The sequence below is a fragment of the Rutilus rutilus genome (genome assembly GCF_951802725.1).
Source record: "Rutilus rutilus genome assembly, chromosome: 6".
NCBI classification, from domain to species: Eukaryota; Metazoa; Chordata; class Actinopteri; order Cypriniformes; family Leuciscidae; genus Rutilus; species Rutilus rutilus.
This window is the reverse complement of record NC_140214.1, coordinates 2616149-2637718: the sequence shown is the minus strand read 5'-3', so window position 1 is coordinate 2637718 and position 21570 is coordinate 2616149. Positions and strand designations below refer to the sequence as shown.

Genomic DNA, 21570 nt, shown 5'->3' with positions numbered 1-21570 from the left:
AAGGTGTGCAATAAGATGCAAAGTTGAATGCACAGGTAGTTCCAAGTCAGTTTAATCACTGTTCTATATTAATGCGCTGTTTTCATTAAAGTGCACACACACACACACACAGAGAGAGAGAGAGAGATCGTGCACACACAGAAACATTCAGGAGCACAAAACATATCAACGCTGCCCAGTGACTTTTATTAATAAAATATCTTTGCTACTGAATCGCTAATTCAAATATATGCTTTAATTCATTCAAATTCAAATAAAATGTAATCTTATGCACTACTTTATCTCTCTGTCTGATTCAAAGCGGGGAGAATTCTAGATCTAACGAGCTGTAACTGATGGAAATAACCATACATTTTTACTCTTCCGGTTAAATATTGCACTACAAACATAAATAAAAGCTTTAAGTTGTCACTGCTGCCAAATAACCATGTTATAATCGGGAAAATCCATGGCATCCGTTGTGCCTGGTTCTTTGCCTCCACATCGTGCATTAAAATCATATAATGCACAGCTAGCCATGATATATCCCTTACTTGTTGAATGGCAATTCATGCTGAAATGGTGCTAAAACTCCAGTTAAGATTTCAAATAAATGCACACGCTGGACGTGAAGGATACGACTCCATCAAAGTTGGGTTTGCACCAGTCCAGGATCTGTTTGAGTCTGGTGCGGTGCTGCCCGCCGGCCTGGCTCTCTCCGATCAGCGCTGAGTATGTGGCGAAAAGAACGCCCTCTGAGGTAGCCGTATCTCCGTATTTAATCTGAGAGGAAGAGGAAAAGATTAATAATGGTCACACCGGAATCATGCAGCGCCGCGAACATTCAAATGTGCAATCTGCAAATCTTTTTAACCACACAGTATCATTATTTCTGTGTTACAAATATTAAAATTCCCACAGAATTACCGGGATAAAAGTGTATAATTCGGATATAAACACTGATGTCTATGGAAGCAATCAAAATATATCTTTTGAAAGTAACTAAACGCTTCAAATGACGGTTTTGTCGATTACATCATAACATCAAGCAACACTGACGAGTAACTGTTAAAAATGTATTTGTCATCGAATCATTAATTCAAGAGATTCGGTCAAAAAGCCTGATTCATCTAGTAATAAAACAAGTGAAGTCTATATGAGTGAGTCATTGAATCATTAACTCAAGAGATTCGTTCAAAAAGCCTGAATCATCTAATAATGAAACAAGTGAAGTCTATATGAGTGAGTCATTGAATCATTAACTCAAGAGATTCGTTCAAAAAGCCTGAATCATCTAATAATGAAACAAGTGAAGTCTATATGAGTGAGTCATTGAATCATTAACTCAAGAGATTCGTTCAAAAAGCCTGAATCATCTAGTAATGAAACAAGTGAAGTCTATATGAGTGAGTCATCGAATCATTAACTCAAGAGATTCGGTCAAAAAGCCTGATTCATCTAGTAATGAAACAATTGAAGTCTATATGAGTGAGTCATTGAATCATTAACTCAAGAGATTCATTCAAAAAGCCTGAATCATCTAGTAATGAAACAAGTAATGCAGGAATTTTCAAACCCCGTGACCTAAAATTTTCACTTAAAGACGCCTGGTATTTTAAGTGAATGTTTCAACAATTTAACACATTTGAAGGTTTAAGGCAGTGTTTTTAAGTGAAATTAAAACTATTTAAAATAATTGAAATAAAGCTGAAATAGAATTAAAAAAAATAGATGAACTTAAAAGAAAATGAGAAAATGTTATGTCTCAAACCTTATATATTTCATTTAGTTTAAAGTATTCAAATTAATAAAACTAAAACTGAAATAAAAATAATGCATGTAAAGAAATAAAATACTTAATATTTAAAAAATATTTACAATTCAATTTTTTTTAATAAAATCTTTTTATTTTGATTGTTTTTATATTATAATTAGTATTCAAATTTATTATAAATCAATCAATCAATCGATCATTTATTATGATTTATTATAATTATGGATTTAAATATTAGTTTTAAAACTCACAAATGCTGTTAGTTCCATCTTCCACCACATCTGGAAGAACCCTAACGTGTGCAATACTGATGTAAAATAAATTGGTTCACAAACCTTATTTAAAGCAAACACAGGGATGTTGAGAGCTTCTATGTCCTTGAGATCTCTCTCAGCATCGTACTTCAGATCATTTGACACACTGAACCTAAAACAATAATCAAGTTCCCTCTGTTATGCATGAAGTCATCATAATGAATGGAGAATTTAAATTCTGAAGGCCCGTGCACACCGGGACGACTATCGCGCGTGCTTTTCGGCGCGTCTCTATGTTCATAACCAATCAATGCGCCGAGTGAACGTGCAAATTCACTCCCTGAATCCTATTCGATCTGCAATTCCTCTCCATACAAACTCCCTCTTATCGAGATTTGTAGTCATGTGGCGTTTGTCAAAGTTCTGTGCGTTCAGACACCAAAGAGACCAGCAGCTCTACATTCATCTTGCCTCGTTGCATCTTCCTCTTCGTCTTCTATCAATGTGTGACCGTTTTGAGCTTGAGCGCCACCCAAGTACCATAGACATAATATTTATAACGTCTATGCCAAGTACTGTAACTTCACCAGCTTCAGGCACATTAACAAAAGCGCTAATCTCATTGGTCGGCCAGTTTTTAACGCGGCGTGTCAAACCAAAAAAACTAACCAAAGGCGTTTTTAAAAAAAAGTATGCTTTTACGCCTGGCGTTTTGCGTGTCGGTGTGTATACTCACATTAGCACCCTTTGTTTAGTCATGAGGCATTAAACGTCGGCGAAAAGCGCGCGCGATAATCCGTTGTGCACGGGCCTTAAGGTTCACGTTCAGTCAAACTCATTTGACTCATCAGGCGTGTTAGGGACACATGTGTGTGTGTTTACCATAGTGCTCTCTTCCTTCCCTTTAAAAAATTCTCCAGTATGATTCCGGCCACAGTGCGTCCCTTCCCAACACCAGCCCCGTCTCCGATCAGAAAACCCGCTCGCTGACCGTTCTGAAGAATCACCTCGTGTTGCTGAGGAACACAAACACAAAGGCAACGTCATACATTTGTACTAGACATTTATGCGTTATGGTGTTTTTGTATTGTGTTATTTTGTCATTTTACTATTTGTTTTATGTGATGCAGTGGCTGTATTTTTGAGCCCAAGACAAATTTCCCTCTGGGACAGTAAAGTATACCTTAACGGAGGAGTTCACTTTCAAATAAAAATTTCCTGATAATTTACTCTCCCCCATGTCATCCAAGACGTCCATGTCTTTCTTTCTTCAGTCGAAAAGAAATGAAGGTTTTTGAGGAAAACATTGCAGGATTATTCTCCATATAATGGACTTCAATGGCAACCAACAGGTTGAAGGTTCAAATGTGAGTTTCAGCGCAGCTTCAAAGACTCGACACGATCCCAGTCGAGAAATAAGAGTCTTATCTAGCGAAACCATCGCTCATTTTCTAAAAACAAAAATGATATACTTTTTAACCACAAATGCCCGTCTTGTACCATCTCTGAGATGCGCCACGCATTACGTCATCACGTTGGAAAGGTCACGCGTGACGTCGTTAAACATCCAGGATATGCACACGTAAGGACCATTTTAAACAATAAACTGACACAAATACATATAAATATGTGTCATTCAACATACAATAACTTTGAACGGTCCTCCTACTCCAAACTTATAAACACTGGGGCGGCACTTCCGACTACGTCACGCGCGACCTTTCCAACGTGATGACGTAATGCACCGTGCATCTCAGAGATAGTACAAGACGGGCATTTGTGGTTAAAAAGTATATAATTTTTGTTTTGTTTTTAGAAAATGACAGATCGTTTTGCTAGATAAGACCCTTATTTCTCGACTGGGATCGTGTCGAGACTTTGAAGCTGCATTGAAACTGACATTTGAACCTTCAAACCGTTGGTTGTCATTGAAGTCCATTATATGGAGAAAAATCCTGGAATGTTTTCCTCAAAAACCTTAATGTCTTTTCGACTGAAGACAGACAGACATGGACATCTTGGATGACATGGGGGAGAGTAAATCATCAGGAAATGTTTATTTGAAAGTGAACTCCTTTAACCTGAACATTTCTGAGTGGAAACAGACAATAACAGAGAGACAGAAGAGGCGAAAGTAAAGTGCACAGAGAGCGTAGAGGAACAGTACCTGGCAGGCGTAGATGATGGCCTCGAGCTGCAGGGCGGAGAGCAGGCCAGAGTTAATGGTGCTGTCTGAAATGGACAGTGTGTAGGTGATGTCGGGAGGAGGAACGCTGGACAGTGTGTTGGTTTCCACTACGATGTCAGGGTGAGAGATTCCAATAGTAGCTGCACACATGTGAACAGAGCGCTTGTTTGACACGGAAACACCACAAAATATGAAATCGAGTTGAGTTTTTGCTGTAGTAGGGGTGGGCAGAATGATGGACTAATGTAGAAATGCATGTGTATTATAACTAGTGTTAAAGTCCAAGCAAATATTTTGTATTTGTCAATATGATTAACGAAATAAGACAAGACTAAAATGTAGTAAAAAAAAAAAAAGGAAATATTGCTGACTGCTTCTACTATGAGCGTTCATGTTTGCGGTTGCCAGATGTCAAGATTTAAAATCCCCAAATCAGGGGATCCATTAAAAGGATCCATTTTCTGACCCTGTGATTTACTCAATCTTTGCAATCTGGCAACCATAAGCACACACTCTCTCTCTCCACTGCAGATGAAGCGCTGACGATCTGAAGACACTGAAACAGGTTTCGGAATCGGCCAATTTGCTTTTAAAAAATAAAATAAAAATTGAATTATTGATTATTCAATAATTTGCATTATTATTATTATTATTATTTGGTTTTATGTAAATCGCTTTGAATTACCACTGTGTATTAAATGTGCAATACAAATAAGCTTGCCTATCGCAGTTACTGTTATTTCGTCCCCAAATTTAAGGTCTCTTAAAATGATAATTAAGACCGTTAAGATCGTAATATACCATTATTAACATTTAATCATTAAAGAAGCTTTTATCCAAAGCGACTTACAAATAAAGAGAGAAATAGAAGCAATTAAACTGACAATAGGACAAAAATATGCAAGTGCTGTGACCCTTCCCAGATCTAATGCAGTTTTTATAGATATAGGATAGAAAAGAAAGTGTTAGTATTAAAGGATCACGTGTTGCCGAAAAAGATGCGCCTTCCATTATATAAACACCATTAATATACCTTTTAAAATATAGGAGATTTTATTACCTTAAATTTGAGAAAACAAAATGAAAGACATTTTAAGACTTAAAATAACTATGACGTGTCATACACCATGACCGTACTCATACTGCCCACCCCTGTGCTGTAGATTGATATGATATGACATGTCCATTTACATTTCGATGGCTTGTATTCGGCGTACGTGTCCGCGTGCCCCAAATCCTCGGCCTCTTCCTCGTCCGCCTCCTCCTCTTCCTCTGGTGGCGGTGGAGGAGCAGCCTGTAGAAATGAACGAGGGAGGCAGAAAACACAGGATGATGAAATGTGATGAAATAGAGGAGAGAGTGTTAGAAAAAGGTAAGGAGAGAGTCTACCTTGAATCCCGCCACTGACGCGGACAGGATCGCGCTGAAGTCATCCAACCGGCCCGGAAACGCGCTCAGGTTCTGCTGAAGAACACGGACACAGAGGAGATGCTGAACACACGAGGAATAGGACTCAGGCTACATGCTAATACGATGGACTAGAAATCAGTTACTACAATTATCTATGCAAGCATGTGATCAGCTAAAGACGTTATGACTATACAACACATATAACAACTAAAAATAACTAATGCTTTCAAACATTAAACCACACAGCTTTTATTTAGGTAGAAAACACATTTTTTAAAGTGTTCACACTTCTCCATCGGCTTTAATCTGACAGCAAAAGTGTTTATGTCGGCAAAACTGGGGTAACGGGCAAAAATCTAACGGTGTACCCTACTAATAACTTACTAATAGGGGTGTAACGACACCATGACACGATTCGATACATATCACGAAACTGAACTCACAATAAGATATTATTGCGATACTCCAAGACATATGGTAAAATGTTAACAAAAAATTAACTGTTGATTAAAATGCTAAATTTGGTTTTGTGTGTGTAAAAAAACAGGCTTGGATTTGGTGCTGAAACCCAAAGCACAGGACAATAGAGACACCAGAATAACAATATTCATGATTCTGAAGCTAAAAATACAGAATTATTTTAGATGATTATGCACTCTTTCACTGACTAGATATATTTAAAACAATGTTAGCCACTTTTTACTGGTAATATCAGACATCTGGCATTATCAGGACCCACAAATATTCCCCCATTGCATTATTATACATTATATTCATCATTATATATAGTAGTTTAATGTTGTACTGGCACTAAAACTCTGTAAACTTACATTTTTTCTCACACAGTAATTTTCATTTTGGGTGAATTATACACAATACATATTGTTGCATTTTTGTATTAGAATATCATGGAAAAGTTTATTTATTTCCATAATTCCATTCAAAACGTTAAACTTCCATAGATTATAGATTCATATATATAGCTTGTCTGCTGAAGGAAGCATGAAGTGCTCTGGAAATGTCCTGGTAGACGGCTGCGTTGAGTGGACAGCACAGTGGACCAACACCAGCCGATGACCAACACAGACTGTGGAAACTTCACACTGGACTTCAAGCATCTTGGATTGTGTGCCTCTCCATTCTTCCTCCAGACTCTGGGACCTTGGTTTCCAAATGAGATGCAAAATTTGCTCTCATCAGAAAAGAGGACTTTGGTCCACTGTGCTTTATTAAATCCAGAGTCAACGCAGCCGTCTACCAGGACATCTTCAGAGCACTTCATGCTTCCTTCATTTTCCAGCAGGATTTGCACCTGCCCACACTGCCAAAAGAACCAAAACCTGGTTCAATGACCATGGTATCATTACTGTGTGATTTCATGTAATATTCTACTTTTTTGAAATCCTGTTTTCGTGGGTTTTATGAGCTGGAAGCCCAAATTATGTACAACTAAACAACTAAATACTTGAAATCGTTTAAGTTGTGGGCCCTGAATCTATAATCTATGGAAGTTTAACGTTTTGAATGGAATTATGGAAATAAATAAACTTTTCCATGATATTCAAATTTTTTGGAAAGGGTCTGTATTGTGACAATATATTGTTACACCCCTACTTACTAATAATAAATGAAAATAATTATTACTAATTATTATTTACTATTACTACTAATAAAAAAAAAAAGAAAATTTAAGAACATGCATGCAAACGTGCTGATTGTAATTGAGTTCTGTGGCAGGACCAGTGAAAATGTCAGACAAATGAATATCTGAGAGAAAACCAGTGTATAAATACCTGTCTCTGACTGTGTCCGGGTATATCCCAGCCCATCGGTGCCGCTGTGCCCTCAGCGGGTAACTGTGCCAGGCTATCGGTGCCAAATCCTGAAGGGTCTGGATACTCCGACAGAGATTCAGATGGCGAGGAGAACAGCGATGTGTTGGACAGCTCCTCTATGCATGGCAAATCCTGAAAAACAACAACCAGAAAAACATGTTCACAAACAGTTCAGTCACTAACATCATTTTTCTGAAATGCACAGCAGATTTTCATTCTAGATATTCTGTTATCTAACCAAAGTGTGTCGAAATGTGCATGACTTTCTGTGTTCAGTATTTTCCATGCGATTACAATAAACAGGAACTTGAGTTACAAAAGCACCATAATAGTTGGTCAACACAACACATGCACTGTGGCGTCTGAAGCCATATGCTTTGCATGAGATTAACTCTTATTGAATTGAAAAAGGAAATGTGATAAAGGAAAGTAATATAAGTTTGCCATGAGGGCGGATAAATGAGCATTTTCATTTATGGGTGAAGAATTCCTTTAAAAGCTGTGATACTCAAAGAAACGGTGCTCATAAAATCATCTGATATATGATGCGTGAACTGAAGATTGTTTTTCACAGCAGCTCTGGACTCAACATTACTTCAGACATGGCCAACATCCCAAAACATTTGCTGTAAATCTGTCAAGAGATGGTTTTCACTCCTGGAAGCTTCAAACAGTATTGATGATCACACTCAATGTGCTATTCCTAAGAGAGATAAAACATTGAAAACTTGACATTGCGTTCATGTTTAGGGGTTAAACATCTTAAAGAGGTCCTATTATGCCCCTTTATGAAGTCTTGATTTCTTTTTTGGTGTGTGTGTGGGGGGGGGGGGGGGGGGGTACTAGAAAATGCTTTCATGCTTTGATTGGCCAAAAAGCACATTATTTTTCACATATTACACATTATTTCAGCACCTCTCTCCCCAGTTTGGGTCGAGCGCGCCGTATAGTTCCAGTTTCGATGAAGCCCCTCCTTCCGAAATACGAAATGTGCTGTGATTGGTTCGCTGGCCAAGTGTGTTGTGATTGGCACTGTGTATTTGGGAATTGTCACGCCCCTTTCCATAACCACCAGTTTCATCTACTCAGGTGTAAATATTAAAGATGCCGTCAATTTCAAACCAATTCAAAGCCTGATTCAGACCCTGACAATGTTAACAAAAAAAGAGGATCGACCAGAACGGATTTCATGCTTGGACTTTGCAAGCACGCATTTCCCAGGACGTTTCAGAGCGGTATGTTTGTTTGTAATTTTCTTATACATCTTAGATACGTTAAACACCATTTAATCATGATATTTGTCGGAAAACTATGATAATTGTGAATAATCGATCACAAAACCATGGTTTATTTTCCTAAGGGGCGGAGAACAGTCTTACAAAAGCTACAGTAAACACTATATCAACACTACTGTTGGCTAGAAAGCGAGCGGAGGCAAAGCTTTGCCCTTTATTTACATCGTAGCAACAACATAAAACGTATAATTGGAACTGTTAATCGAAAACTCAACTACAAATAATAAGACATACTTACAAGTTGTCATCCATAAACAACAGATTGTCCCGACAAAGTGGGAACTGCTCCATTTCACGAGACGCTGTTCTCGGTAAAATGTGCAGCACACAGAAAAACGTTGGGGTAATAATGTTCACGGACAGTCGTTACAATCAATTTTAACCACTCTCGTCAGCCTTAACCAAGTTTGTCAACCTTAAGACCGGTTCACACCGGGACGAATTTCGCGCGCGATATTCGCCGCCGTTTAACGCCTCGTGACTAAACAAAGGGCGCCAATGTGAGTGTGCACACCGGCGCGAAAAACGGCACGCGTAAAAGCGTCATTTTTTTTAAAACGCCTCGGGTCAATTTTTTTGGTTTGACGCACCGCGTCAAAAACTATCCTACCAATGAGATTGCCGCTTTTGCTCACGTGTCTGGAGCTTCTGAAGTTACAGTAAAACACAACTTGGGGGCGCTCAAACACAAAACGGTCTTGCCGAGCACACATACGTAACGGCGAAGAAGATATACGCCAAGTAGCGTCTACACTGCCGGGAAGAAATAAGACGAGGAAGATGCAAGGCAAGATGAATGTAGAGCTGCTGGTCTCGTTGGTGTCGGAACATAAAGAACTATATGACAAACGCGACAGCGGGGTATTTCTGTTTTACATTAAGCGCCATCTAATGTCAGGGAATGAATTTGCATGTTCACTCGGCTCATCGTCAGCGGAAATCGCTTGGGTGTGAACACAAAAAACGTGTTGAAAAACGCTGGCGAATAACGCACGCCGATATTCGTCCCGGTGTGTACGGCCCTTTAGGAAGGTCAAACAAATGAGTTTTGGAAACGGGGAGGAAAAACCAGCGTCTCTTTGACGTAGCAGCAGCTACTCCAGGCCTCGTCCCCTTTATGTATTCTGTGGGTGGGGATTATTTAAATGAGTAACATTGTGACTTTAAAAAGCCCGGAAAAAACACGAGTAAAAACAAATAAAATATCTCCCTTTGGAGTGGACTATGCTCAAACATCAACATTACAAAGTTGAAAGAGTGAAAAAGCATAATATGACCCCTTTAATGCACCTTTAGAGTAGCTTGCACAGAAAAAGCCCTCAGTACTATAGCAAACTGAACTGATGGTCAAGAAAAAGTTGATAGCAATGATTTCTGTCTATGCTAAAGAAAAGAGCTCTAAGGATTGTAAATCAACTCCTCTGTTACGAACCAACCAACAGTTTATCAATGTGATCTGGCTTGATTACAAATTGCATAAATGTATAAAACACAATTTATTTCCCAAAAGCATCCAGAGGCTATTTGCAATTTAAAAATAATAATAATAAGGGCGAGGACTAATATAAAAATAGATTTATATCTGCCAAAGGAGTGATTTAAGAAGGTGTAGCCCTTTGCAAATCAAAAAAACAAGGTGATAAACAAACATATAACTCAAAATGAATAATGTGCACATGAAATTTTAAACGATTGTATTATGAAATGTGTTATTTTCAGTTTTTGTATAAAGGTCTTAGGGAATTTTGTCTTAAATAATTGTTTTGTGTTTGCATATTTTTGCATAGATTACACGTAGCAGTGGAAGTTACGCTTGTTATGAAGAAGTGGTAGGTAAAATAAGCTAAGGCTTTAGCCTACATGTATAACTATTATCTAATTGTGTATGAGAGCCAAAATAAAAAAACGTTTTTGACAGTGCAGAGACCTAAATTATACAGTAAACTTCAACTCAAGCTTAATAGAGTCTTACACAAATCCATAATCCTTCAGCAATCAAATGAAAGCCCATTCTAGATACAGTAACCTTCTATTCGCAGATGTTACGGCCTCTTGAAAGTGCTCAACTGGAGGGATCCTTCTATAAAAAAACATTTCTGGCAGTCAAAAGACGATGAAATTGCCTCGTATTATCCTGAACCTACTCTTTTTCCGACAGCGAGACATCCAGTTGTGTAATATTTCCTTTTGTGAGAGTGAAACGGGCAATTTAGCCGAGATAAAACAGGGTCAGGACTGAATGACGGAGCAATAACAGTAAATTCTGCAGGATAGGAAGGAATGAGGGGGAAAAGCACAAGGAGGGAGGTCAGAACAAGAGATGAAGTGTCTGAACACATCAAGAACTGATATCTGTAGCAGCAGACGCTGAAATAGATCAAACTAAACGCACAGCAAACGACCTGTTATCTACACTGAAATCACATCACAACACCTTACACTAGAAGTGAAGCTACATGTCACTTCATTAGGGTCACTAATAAGGGATAGGGCTGCTCGATTATGGCAAAAATCATAATCACGATTATTTTTGGTCAATATTGAAAATCATGATTATTTAGCACGATTATTTCATTAAGTCTGAAATTTCACAATTATTGATACTCCAGCAAAAACTAATAACTAATGTAAGAAAAAGTCCTACAAATAATTACAAACAAAACGGAGAAATAAATAAAACGGGAAAAAAAACAAATAAAAAAAACAAGGTGTACTAACGGTAGTATTCAGATAAGAAACTGAATTGAATAAAATTAATTAAATAGAATAAATGTAAAATAACACTGCATAGTCTTACTATACACATTAAATATAGATTTATCCATATTTAAGCTACTTAAGTTATTCAGTCAAGATCAGGGAGTGATTTTCCTTTGTTATGTGTTGTTTGATTATCATTAATGACAGGTTTATTAGGCTACTGTCACTTTAAGAGCGAATGCACTGATCCAATATACTGTTACACGCGTGTTTTCTTTCTCAACTGTGTGCGTTAACTTAAGACATAACCCATTGTGTTTACGTAAAGATTCTCCGGAAAGGCATTTTGACATTTTTGTGTGCACACGTTTAGCCCATAGACTGTAAAAAAAAAAAGATGGACGACGCCCCTTCACTCTCTTCCACTGGTGAAAAGTGAAGCCGGCAAAGTCCTAATATGCCGCTGACGTCTTGCACAGATTTGGGACCCGCTTTTGCGCAGTAGCGACCAGGAAGTAAAGCCGCGATTTTCAAGGTCATTAGCGTTTTTATAGCATCAAATAACGAACTAAGATCAAACTTATTTAAAAAAAAACGAACACTTCAACGTGATAAAAACGACCTAAGATAACAGAAAACATCGAGGCGCTTTGGCTTCACTTTTCAGCATTTGTGCGGCACGCTTGGTTTGGACGCGCATCCGAAACCCATTTGCTGATCCGTATTCAGCTCTGACTCGGATCGTGCACACAGAAAGCCACCTGTGAAACAATGTCTCTTTTGCAGCTTGATTCGCTTTTGATAACGCTGTTTAATGTCAAACAAGTCCCACAGTTTAGCAACAGTAGTCTGCATTTTACAACACTCACTTATTCGGCTGATTTGGATGTTAATTTTGGGCTTTTAGGGAGAAACGAAAGTGCGTTGGATGGAATACACCAGCGGCACAATAATCGTTTTGCCTCAATTATCAATCATAATTTCAAAAATCTATTACGATTAACCGCAAAGCCCTATCAAGGGACCAATCAGCTGTGAGCTCAGGGATCTTCAATTACTTTCAAAAGAAATTAATTTGTTGCATTGACTTTTTTTTTTTTAGAAAGCATTATACAAAACAAAGATATCAGAAACCTCACAAGCTGACTTTGATATAACAATCAGAAGTTATATAAATAAATATCGCATTAAATTCATAAACTCATCAATGAGTGAATGTAACCTGTATTTTTATATTAGAAAGCATTATACAAAACGAAGAGATTAGAAGCACCACATGCTGACTTTTCAGGAATTACTTAAATATCAAATAAAAATTCATAATTTGGTTTCATAATTATTTATTTTTTAAACGGACAGAAATCGAGCTGCTAAAGTAGAATTACAAATTAAGAAAATAAATAAAAGTGAGTCAAAGAGGAACATAAAAAGATTTCAGAAAACCACCAATCAATAGATATAATGATCTACATAAAAAGAAAAAAAAAAAGCTTTTTGAACAAATCTCTGTTACAACCACAGAAACCAACAATATCTTAATGCATCTAGCAGCCTAACCTCTGTAAATAAGACATTATTAACCAAACCTAAGCTGTACCTTTAGCACGGGCTGTCCTGCCTCCAGCATAGGCATCTGACTGAGTGCCAAGAAGACTTTCATCGGAGAGAAACATTAGCCTGAACTGATCGCAGAAGCAAAAACCCTGTGACAGACACACTGACACACAGGTAACATTCACTCAAACACACTCGAACACAATCATGCCAGTGTTTGCTCTGGGGTGTGGTGGTCTTCTTTCAGGAAATGAGCCTTTTGTATCCACATTTACTGACAAGCCAAGCCTAATTTTACCGCAACGTGCTTTAAGAAGTGTGTGGCTCTTTTAATAGTATGCAAATACAGAGTAAACAGCGAGTCTGTGCCTGAAGAGCAATATATATGAAGCATATAATGTGGACTTTATGTTGATAAGATCTGAATAATGTTCTCATACACACACACACTTTCCTCCATCTATCACTTTCCACGTCACACAGAGATAGTCTATGTACAGCATACTCTGCACTACATACTGTAATGCCTACTAGTTTTAATAAGATTGTGAAATGGTCACAGTATGCAACACTAAACATTTCAAACCTGGGTTATTATTGTTAGATAAACTCACCAAAAAAATGCGTTTTTTTCTTTCTCCAAATCATGATTCAAGACAGAGATCTTCATTTCACTTTCAGTTCAGTTCATTCGTCACACAAAAGGCCTTCTGTAGCTGAGCTAAACTGAAAGTCTCAGACAATGTGTTCGCATTAATGTCACAGCTTCATCATGATGATTGTGCGCTGTGAGCTATTCAAACCTGCGCTTTTATCCTGCACGTAAGAACCGCAGCTGCTATAATGATAGAGTAAACCATCTTTTGTGTTAATCACACCTACATGTTCAACAGCACTGCTTTGTTCAGCTGTGGGTTTGAGATTAATCCGTTTTCCTGCAGGCTAAGCTATTCATTAAAACAAAATAATGGTCAAAGCACGTTAGTGATCCTGAGATGTCAGCCCACACTGTCCCACTTTTCCTATCCATTTGCAGCTAGTGCCAGCTACTAAAATTCTATAAAGTACAAGATGGACAGGCAGATACACAGATCATGATGGGTTTCAGAGCAAATTCCCAGAAATCAGTATCAAGAGAGGAAAAATAATACACTATTGCTTGTTTCTGCATTAATTTCCCAATGGTTCTGGAAGCAAGAAAAGACGGGATCTGCTCATACCTGGGAGAAGTCTCCGTTCCGCACAAGGTCGTGAAAGTCAATGTCAGAGAGGTCCAAATTCACAGAGGACGGGTTCGGCTGGAGCTGCCTGATAAATCAGTGGAGAAAGATCAGGAACAATCACAATGTATGTCTTCAAAATACACCTAGAAATACTGATAATTCATATCAGATTACTGATATATTAACAGCACCACCAGGTTTATATCTCTAAATACACATTGGATAGGCATCATCAACTAACTCACGATAAAGTACATGCGTCAACATGTTCAATATATCAGAATGCACCACAATATTATAAATGGAAACTGCACCAAACATTTGAGAGACAGTTAAAGGTTACGAGTCGATTCAGTGAGTCATTTAACTGATTCAGTCAACGATCTTCACCGCACCGATTCATTCATGAATTGAATGACAGATTAAGCTGGATGTTCATTTTGCTCAAGGATGTTCAAGGATTAAAAAAAAAGTGTTGACTATTTATTTGTCAATATATTATTATTAATATTTAATGACCAATTCAAAAACCTGTTGTCACTAGCGATTATTCAGGTAATCGAGTATCCGGGCGATTATTTTGACGATTAATCGGATCATTTGAGGTAGTACAAATAGACCTAAGTGAACGATAACCATTAAAACGACTTAAAATACACAGGTATAATAACAATGAGGCAATAATAATTGGCCTCATAAAGTATCAAAAGCAAAAAAATTAAGTATCAAGCAAGTAATCATATGGTTTTATTGAACAATCCTGTTAAAATTCATAATGTAATATGCATAATATAGCCTAAACAATCAATTAATGTACATTATGTATTATAACAAATGCCTGGTGATTGTTGTTGTTACACTTTACAGCAGATCAAATCCTTGTTTAGCTTTGGCCAAACAACATTTAATTCAAATGTCCACTTAATCTTTAATGCTGAGCCACTTCTTAACGATAGAAAAACAAGAATGCAAACAAGAACATGCAAACTCAGTGCGAGGGTTTAAACTTATATTTTGAAATCGCAATGAACAGTTTGTATATTTAGAAACATATTGATGTATTCTCCTGCGTTGGTTTAGGTTTATAAATGCTTTACGTTACAAATCTGGTGAAATGCGTATTATAAGAATGAACATTATAAGAAACTCAAGCACGTTATTATTGCAAACCCAAACCGCACATGCAGATCGTGTGGAGCAGCATTTGCTGTTTTACACCTTTACACACATGCAAATAATTAAGAACCTGAAACCCGCAGCGCACAATGCCATATTATGTTTTTTAAATGTTTTTAATATATCATGCAGCCTTTCAAAACGGTCTAATAATGGGGTTCTTGTCCGTTGAATGCACCACTTGCGGTATTTTGCCGGTTAATCGACACAGGTCAATTGCAATCAAGGATTTTCGAGGACTCAAATTTAATCACGGAATCATGACAGCCCTCGTTATAATTTTTGTTTTGTTGACGTACAGTGTGCATAACTCACCTCCCAGATTGCATAGGATAGTGCTGGTTGTACTGAGTTTGCTGTGAGTACGCCCATGAGTTAGACGGATACAGCTGATTCTGGGGGAAACAGGAAACAAACAGCACATCTGACACAGGAAGTGGCCATTTGGAAACACTGTTCAGCAGAGATACTACCCATTAACCCAAATATTTATAATATGAACTAGTGACTCATAGGCCCCTTTCACACAGAGATTCGGGAAAATACACGCATAATGTGTCCCGGGATCGTTTGATTTCGGTTCATTCACACTGCCAGTGATTTTCCGGAATCTGTGAGTGCCTTCACACACATCCCGTAAAGACACGTGACCGTCAGGATGTGATAACTCCTGTCAGATGTCAGTTCTGCTGATAACTCGTCTTCGTGTAGATATGACGATAATCCCCAGTAGCGTGAGTGTACTCGTTCCCCATATGTTGTCGCACAGGTTGTAGAAAGGCCCGTGCGTCATCACTACGACACACCCCTCACGGCATTGGTCCTGGCTTTTGTTCACACAGACTGATCCCGGCAATGTTACTAGGTCCTCATCCCGGCATCAATCCGGGACGTGTTTGCGTTCACACAGAAGGCACTCTAGCAATTTCACGGCAATTTCACGGGATCAACGCGCTGTGTGAAAGGGGCTATACAGACATGCTGAGACCCAACACAAATCGTGCACATACATGGTGAAGACCAACAGTTCACCAAATAAACAACCATAAACCAGGTGATGTGAAGCAACTGTTTCTAGAAGGATGATTACCATTGGCTACCAACGCACTCCATGTCCGTCCCATATTGGACAAGGTTCGAGACCAACTAGAGTAATAGTTATGAAGACGACAGTTTAAAACTGCAGATTTAATCAGATCAGGAAAAACGTCATCAAGACTGTGACATTAGAAGGTGCAGCAGCAAAGAGATTCCTAGTAAAGGGTAGTATGAGTTCAATATGTTACCAAACCCGAGCCTGATAAGATCAGGAGAACTGTTCATGTGTAACTTCAAGTTAAATTTGCACTGGGCGTAGGTTTGTAATTAATGGGGAATATTAGAGATGCATAGATACCACATGTCTCTGCCAACAGCGATTACTCAGAATGATATCTGAACTAATGCTGTAAACTATATAGGGAACCCAAACTATTATATTCAACTGCTATTTATTTTCAGATATAATAATTACACTTAAAATAAAAACTGAAATGTTTGTTTACAGCTCATCAGGTCATTTTCAAAAACACTTGTCTTCGTGACAAATTCATTCAAACAAACATACATACATACACTCCTCTCTAGTGTTTTTACAGCCAACTAATGAACTGTGAACACTGGTTAACTTTCCTAAGGTAATGCAACATTAATGTTCACAAGCGGTTTTACTGACGTCTTTCCGCGATTGAAACACTGATTTAGAGATTACATGAGACATGATATATATATTTCAGTGAGTTGTACTGTATCTTTTAACATTCCTTCTGATGTTCATGCATGTTTTTTCATGCTATAACTTGTAGTAAAGTGGAAGAGCTTTCTTCACATTTAAGAGCGTCAAAACGCGATTTATTGTTTGAAATTTGTGATAATATGGACAGAATTTGAAAGCTGAGACTTTGTTTCTTGTCAGAACAGTAACAAAGCTCTTTGTGATTATTGAAATAAACACACATGAACATCAGAAGGTAAACATCAACCGCGGAAAGACGTCAATACACGACATTTTTTAAGTTTAAGTCCACTGACTTTAATCTACTAACTCTCCTATCTGGTTTGTCTGACAAAATGGTGGATTTGGCATTATGATTGGTCAGATCACCCGTCAATCAAACTCTTAGCGAAGGATTGAATTGGCCCTGATCATCGGCTGCTTTTAGTAACAATAGGCCAATGGCCGACAGGGAGATACCGATTATTGGCCGATACATCGGTGCATCTCTAATATATATATATAAAAATATACATTATATATAGAGAGAGAGAGAGAGAGAGAGAGGATTCAAGTTCAAACATGTGAATACCTTTAGTCTGAGACTCTTTAGGGGTAACTATAACATTTACAATAAACAGTGCATCTTATTGTACAATTTGCATTGTATTTTAGACAATTAAAGGTCCAGTGTTTACCTCCATGGAACTTGGGAGAGGAGGACTGGGAGCGCTGAACTTCGGGCTCCCCAACTGAGGGTCCTCAGGGTGCAGATAGTCCTCCGTGTCCATGACAACAGACGTGGCAAGAATGGGCATCAGGCTCCGAGAAGAAACATGATTACGAGTCAAACCCCCGCCGTTCTTCAGCCATCTCTGAGAGAGAGAGAGACAGAGATCAGTCAGAGTAATAATCATCCCAAATAATCTCTGCATCCACTGCTGATTTCCTGAACCCTCCAGATTTATTTGACCAGCTACTGATTTGGCGGTGATTGCCAACAAGATAAAAATTACGAGCTACAGATAAACACATGCATACAGACCACTAGTGAAAACCACTTCCATTTTGCATTTTTCTCATTAAATGCAAGTGTTTCCATTAAGAAATTATGTTATTATCATAACAACCGGATCTATTTTAATTGAAAAATGTACATAAACCAGATGCAAACAGATTATTTTAGATAAAAGATAATATATATATATATAGATGAATGAATAGAATACAAGACAAGATATGTTAATACATTCAATATGTGATAGAGGCCTTGTCTATATGACATATTTGAGGGGAATTACATTGTAAGTATGCCTCAGCTTTATTTTAACCTCTTTAAAACAAGCTGTCACACATCCACCCTCAATAAACAGATGATATAAAAATAGAAACATTTAAACATACATACGATTATCTTGAAATAATCTGTCTGAGCGTATGTCAAACTGAAAAGCATCAACCAAACAGCACTGGCCTCTCAAACACGCCACTTTAATATGATTCCCAGCTCGTATTGATTATTGTAGACTAACTTAATTGATTTATACGCGAATTTATCAGCTGTCTGTGTGTTTTTCTGATTGACTCAATGGAGCGCTATTGTTTGATTCGTGCTAACATGCTAACCTGAGAGAAAACTCACTCACCGAGCGTTAATTAAACCCCCCTTTCCGCGAAACCCCTCAACAAGCACTAACGACCACTCAATCTGGGTTTTTCTCGATCGGTAAAGGTGTATTGGAGGGGTTAATCCATATTTTTCTACCCCTGTACGATTGTTTACCTACTTCCTGGTCGACGTCGCCATCTTGTTCTTAAAGAAGGAGGACTCTTCCGCTGACGTCATCGCCGATCCACAACGCACGCGCGACGCTAGGTGATTTTTGGGGATTAGAAAAGGAAATAACTCATTTGCTTTACTATTTCCCTTGTTTATAAATTGCATTTTAAATATATTCTAGAAGCTCTAAACCCACCCATCTAAATACGAATAAAACTATAATTTATTAATATTACTAATACATGATGTGGGCACTGTGAAATCATAATTAATAGGCCTATGTAAAAAGTAGCTGCCTTAAATTACATTAAACTGAGTTTAAAAATGAGCTGAATCTTGTATAACTTCTTTTTTTTTTAAGGTGAAAATTGCTTAACTTATTTTGGTGAAGTAAAGCAATGTAAAAAAAAACGTATTGATCTTATAATTCTTTACAATGTAATCTCCTTCAAACTGCTTTCATGACCTTTTTTGTTGTTTCTCTTTTTTTATGACAGTGGAGGCTAAATTTATATTATATATTTTTCCTGTTGCCTAGTAACTGTATAGGCTAGTATTTTAGCAACTGACAAGGTTCTGGCAAGGTTATTTATATGGTCTCTCTAATAATGTTTCATATGTTTGCACAAAAATCGTTCATGGAATTCTGAAACGGTTTAGTTGCACGTTCCTTTTTACCATTTTTTTAAATGTTACTAATTGTTTCAGAACGTTCAGAGAACATTCAAAAGTAACGTTCCAAAGAATGTTGGCATGTTTCGTAAAACGTTCTTAGAACACATTTGGAAGCCTAACACTTTATTTTAAGGGGACGTAGTTACACGTTACTAGCCTACTTACTATAGTAGGCCAATAACGCATAGGCTAGTTACAAGTAACTAAACCAAACCCTAACTCTATAGTAAGTACATGTAGTTAATTAATATTACTCGGTGCTTCTTTGAAGTACAATGTCACCATGTCACCTTAAAATGAAGAGTAACCAACCACACATTTTTCTCAGCTGGCTGGTTTCGCCTCATTATCGATGGGACTCTTTCTTTCAGATATGGGCGGTAATAGTTCATAGTCCGCGGACTTTGGAATGTTTGACCTGATTTCATGTTGATTCCATCATCATCATCAGCATTAGTGTTGAGTAAACTAAAGGACACACACTGACACAGAGCCCAAAACCTCGGGGAAATCAAGACAGAAGATGTGTTATTTCAGTTCCTAGATATTTATTTTAATCGCTATTTATATTTTGCCTGTATATTTTTTGGCTAGAGCTCAAGGATATTTGTGTGGATTCCTGATTTCTCAAATGGATTTTCCTCCAGAGATCAGTGTTTTTATTCTGTCTCTGACGGCACCTTTAATTCTCTACACAATCAACCATGTGTCCTTCTTACAAGAGTAAGTTTGCATCTTATTTTATTATTTTACAATGGTGCATGTTAAAGAACATTGCATTGACATTGAGCAATGCAAACTCGCTTTTGTTTTACAAGGTCGTATATGTGACTTTAAAGGCGTTTTATGAGGTTTTATGAGGCCTACCTCAATTTGCCAAAAGAGGGCAACCAACCTCTGTTTCAAACTCCATTTGATCAAGAGCTGATCTGATTTAATGCACTGCATTGGTGAACCTCATGAAAGCTTTCAAGAACATTTTGCCACTCAGATATTTTTATGATATGATTTCATGAAAATGCAATCAAGTTTCACCCTCAAAGATCTCATAATGCAGAAAAAGTTTACTTAAATTGTAGATTATTTATAGCCTACATCATGTGAATATTTTACATTTAATTATATAATAAATATATTATATTCATTAACTATATCTATATTTATTATATTACATATTTTTAATTAATTTATGCATTTATTGCAGCATTTTAAGTGTAATACAATCAAATTTACTATTACAGTCACACGAATTGAATGCAAATCAGCTTTGGCAATTATGAAAATTACATATTATGTTGCTAAAATAGGCTATATTTTCTTTTCTTTTATGCAAATGGTAACTTTTCAACTTGTTTTAGGGGGTGAAATATGACCTCATTGATCATGCAAGATAAAAACAAGCTTCCGATAATCATTTATGATGCTTTTCTCATTCAGTCCACAGGTTATACTGGCTATAGGCATCGCGGTTCTTACGACGATATTCCTCCTGACAAACCTCAGTGTCAAGAGTAAGAAATCTACTGACCCTCTCTTCTATGGTAAGTCCAATACTGACAGATGAAGATATTGAAAGATCACAAATGGGATCTCTTTAATATCTCATTTATGTTTCTTAAACACACTGAAAAAAAAAAATTGTTGTTGAAACAGTTTTTACACAGGTAAATTTCACGAATAATTACAAAGAAACGGCACACATTAAATTAAATGTGAAAGGTTTAATGGTTCTGCATACCTGTATAAACTCAAGGGTTCTTAGCTTCATTTTAAAGAAGTTTATGCCAAAAAAAATTCTATTTAAAGGTACAATAACCTTTCACCCTCTAGTGGTTAAAAGCAAAACTGCATGTATTTTGTGGAAGAACATTGTTTTGGTTGCGGATGAATATGATCATCCTGCTGCTCATAAAACATTCACTATAGGTTTAACAGATGTAACCAGTTTAGATGAAAGGATCTCAAGCTGAAGAT

General features: G+C 37.3%; 2 protein-coding genes across 6 annotated transcripts in view; one reads left to right on the top strand and one right to left on the bottom strand.

The window, feature by feature from the left end:
- The window catches only part of sbno2a (strawberry notch homolog 2a), a 42330-nt gene extending 23342 nt beyond the window's left edge, over positions 1-18988 (bottom strand). Inside the window, exons 1-11 of one of the 5 annotated variants that reach the window (XM_084412687.1) lie at positions 18788-18988; positions 17840-18016; positions 15704-15783; positions 14210-14297; positions 7399-7572; positions 5585-5659; positions 5387-5489; positions 4175-4335; positions 2890-3023; positions 2089-2179; positions 619-762 (exon numbers count right to left, since the gene is read on the bottom strand). In XM_084412687.1, coding sequence (XP_084268813.1) covers positions 619-762; positions 2089-2179; positions 2890-3023; positions 4175-4335; positions 5387-5489; positions 5585-5659; positions 7399-7572; positions 14210-14297; positions 15704-15783; positions 17840-17959 — 1170 coding nt within the window. In that variant the 5' untranslated portion in view covers positions 17960-18016; positions 18788-18988. The remainder of the gene's footprint in view (positions 1-618; positions 763-2088; positions 2180-2889; positions 3024-4174; positions 4336-5386; positions 5490-5584; positions 5660-7398; positions 7573-14209; positions 14298-15703; positions 15784-17839; positions 18017-18787) is intronic. The other 4 variants (XM_084412688.1, XM_084412691.1, XM_084412690.1 and 1 more) reach the window with 4 other exon arrangements.
- A 1063-nt stretch (positions 18989-20051) lies between these two features.
- The window catches only part of tm6sf2a (transmembrane 6 superfamily member 2a), an 11925-nt gene continuing 10406 nt past the window's right edge, over positions 20052-21570 (top strand). Inside the window, exons 1-2 of the mRNA XM_084411884.1 lie at positions 20052-20319; positions 21034-21137. Coding sequence (XP_084268010.1) covers positions 20228-20319; positions 21034-21137 — 196 coding nt within the window. The 5' untranslated portion in view covers positions 20052-20227. The remainder of the gene's footprint in view (positions 20320-21033; positions 21138-21570) is intronic.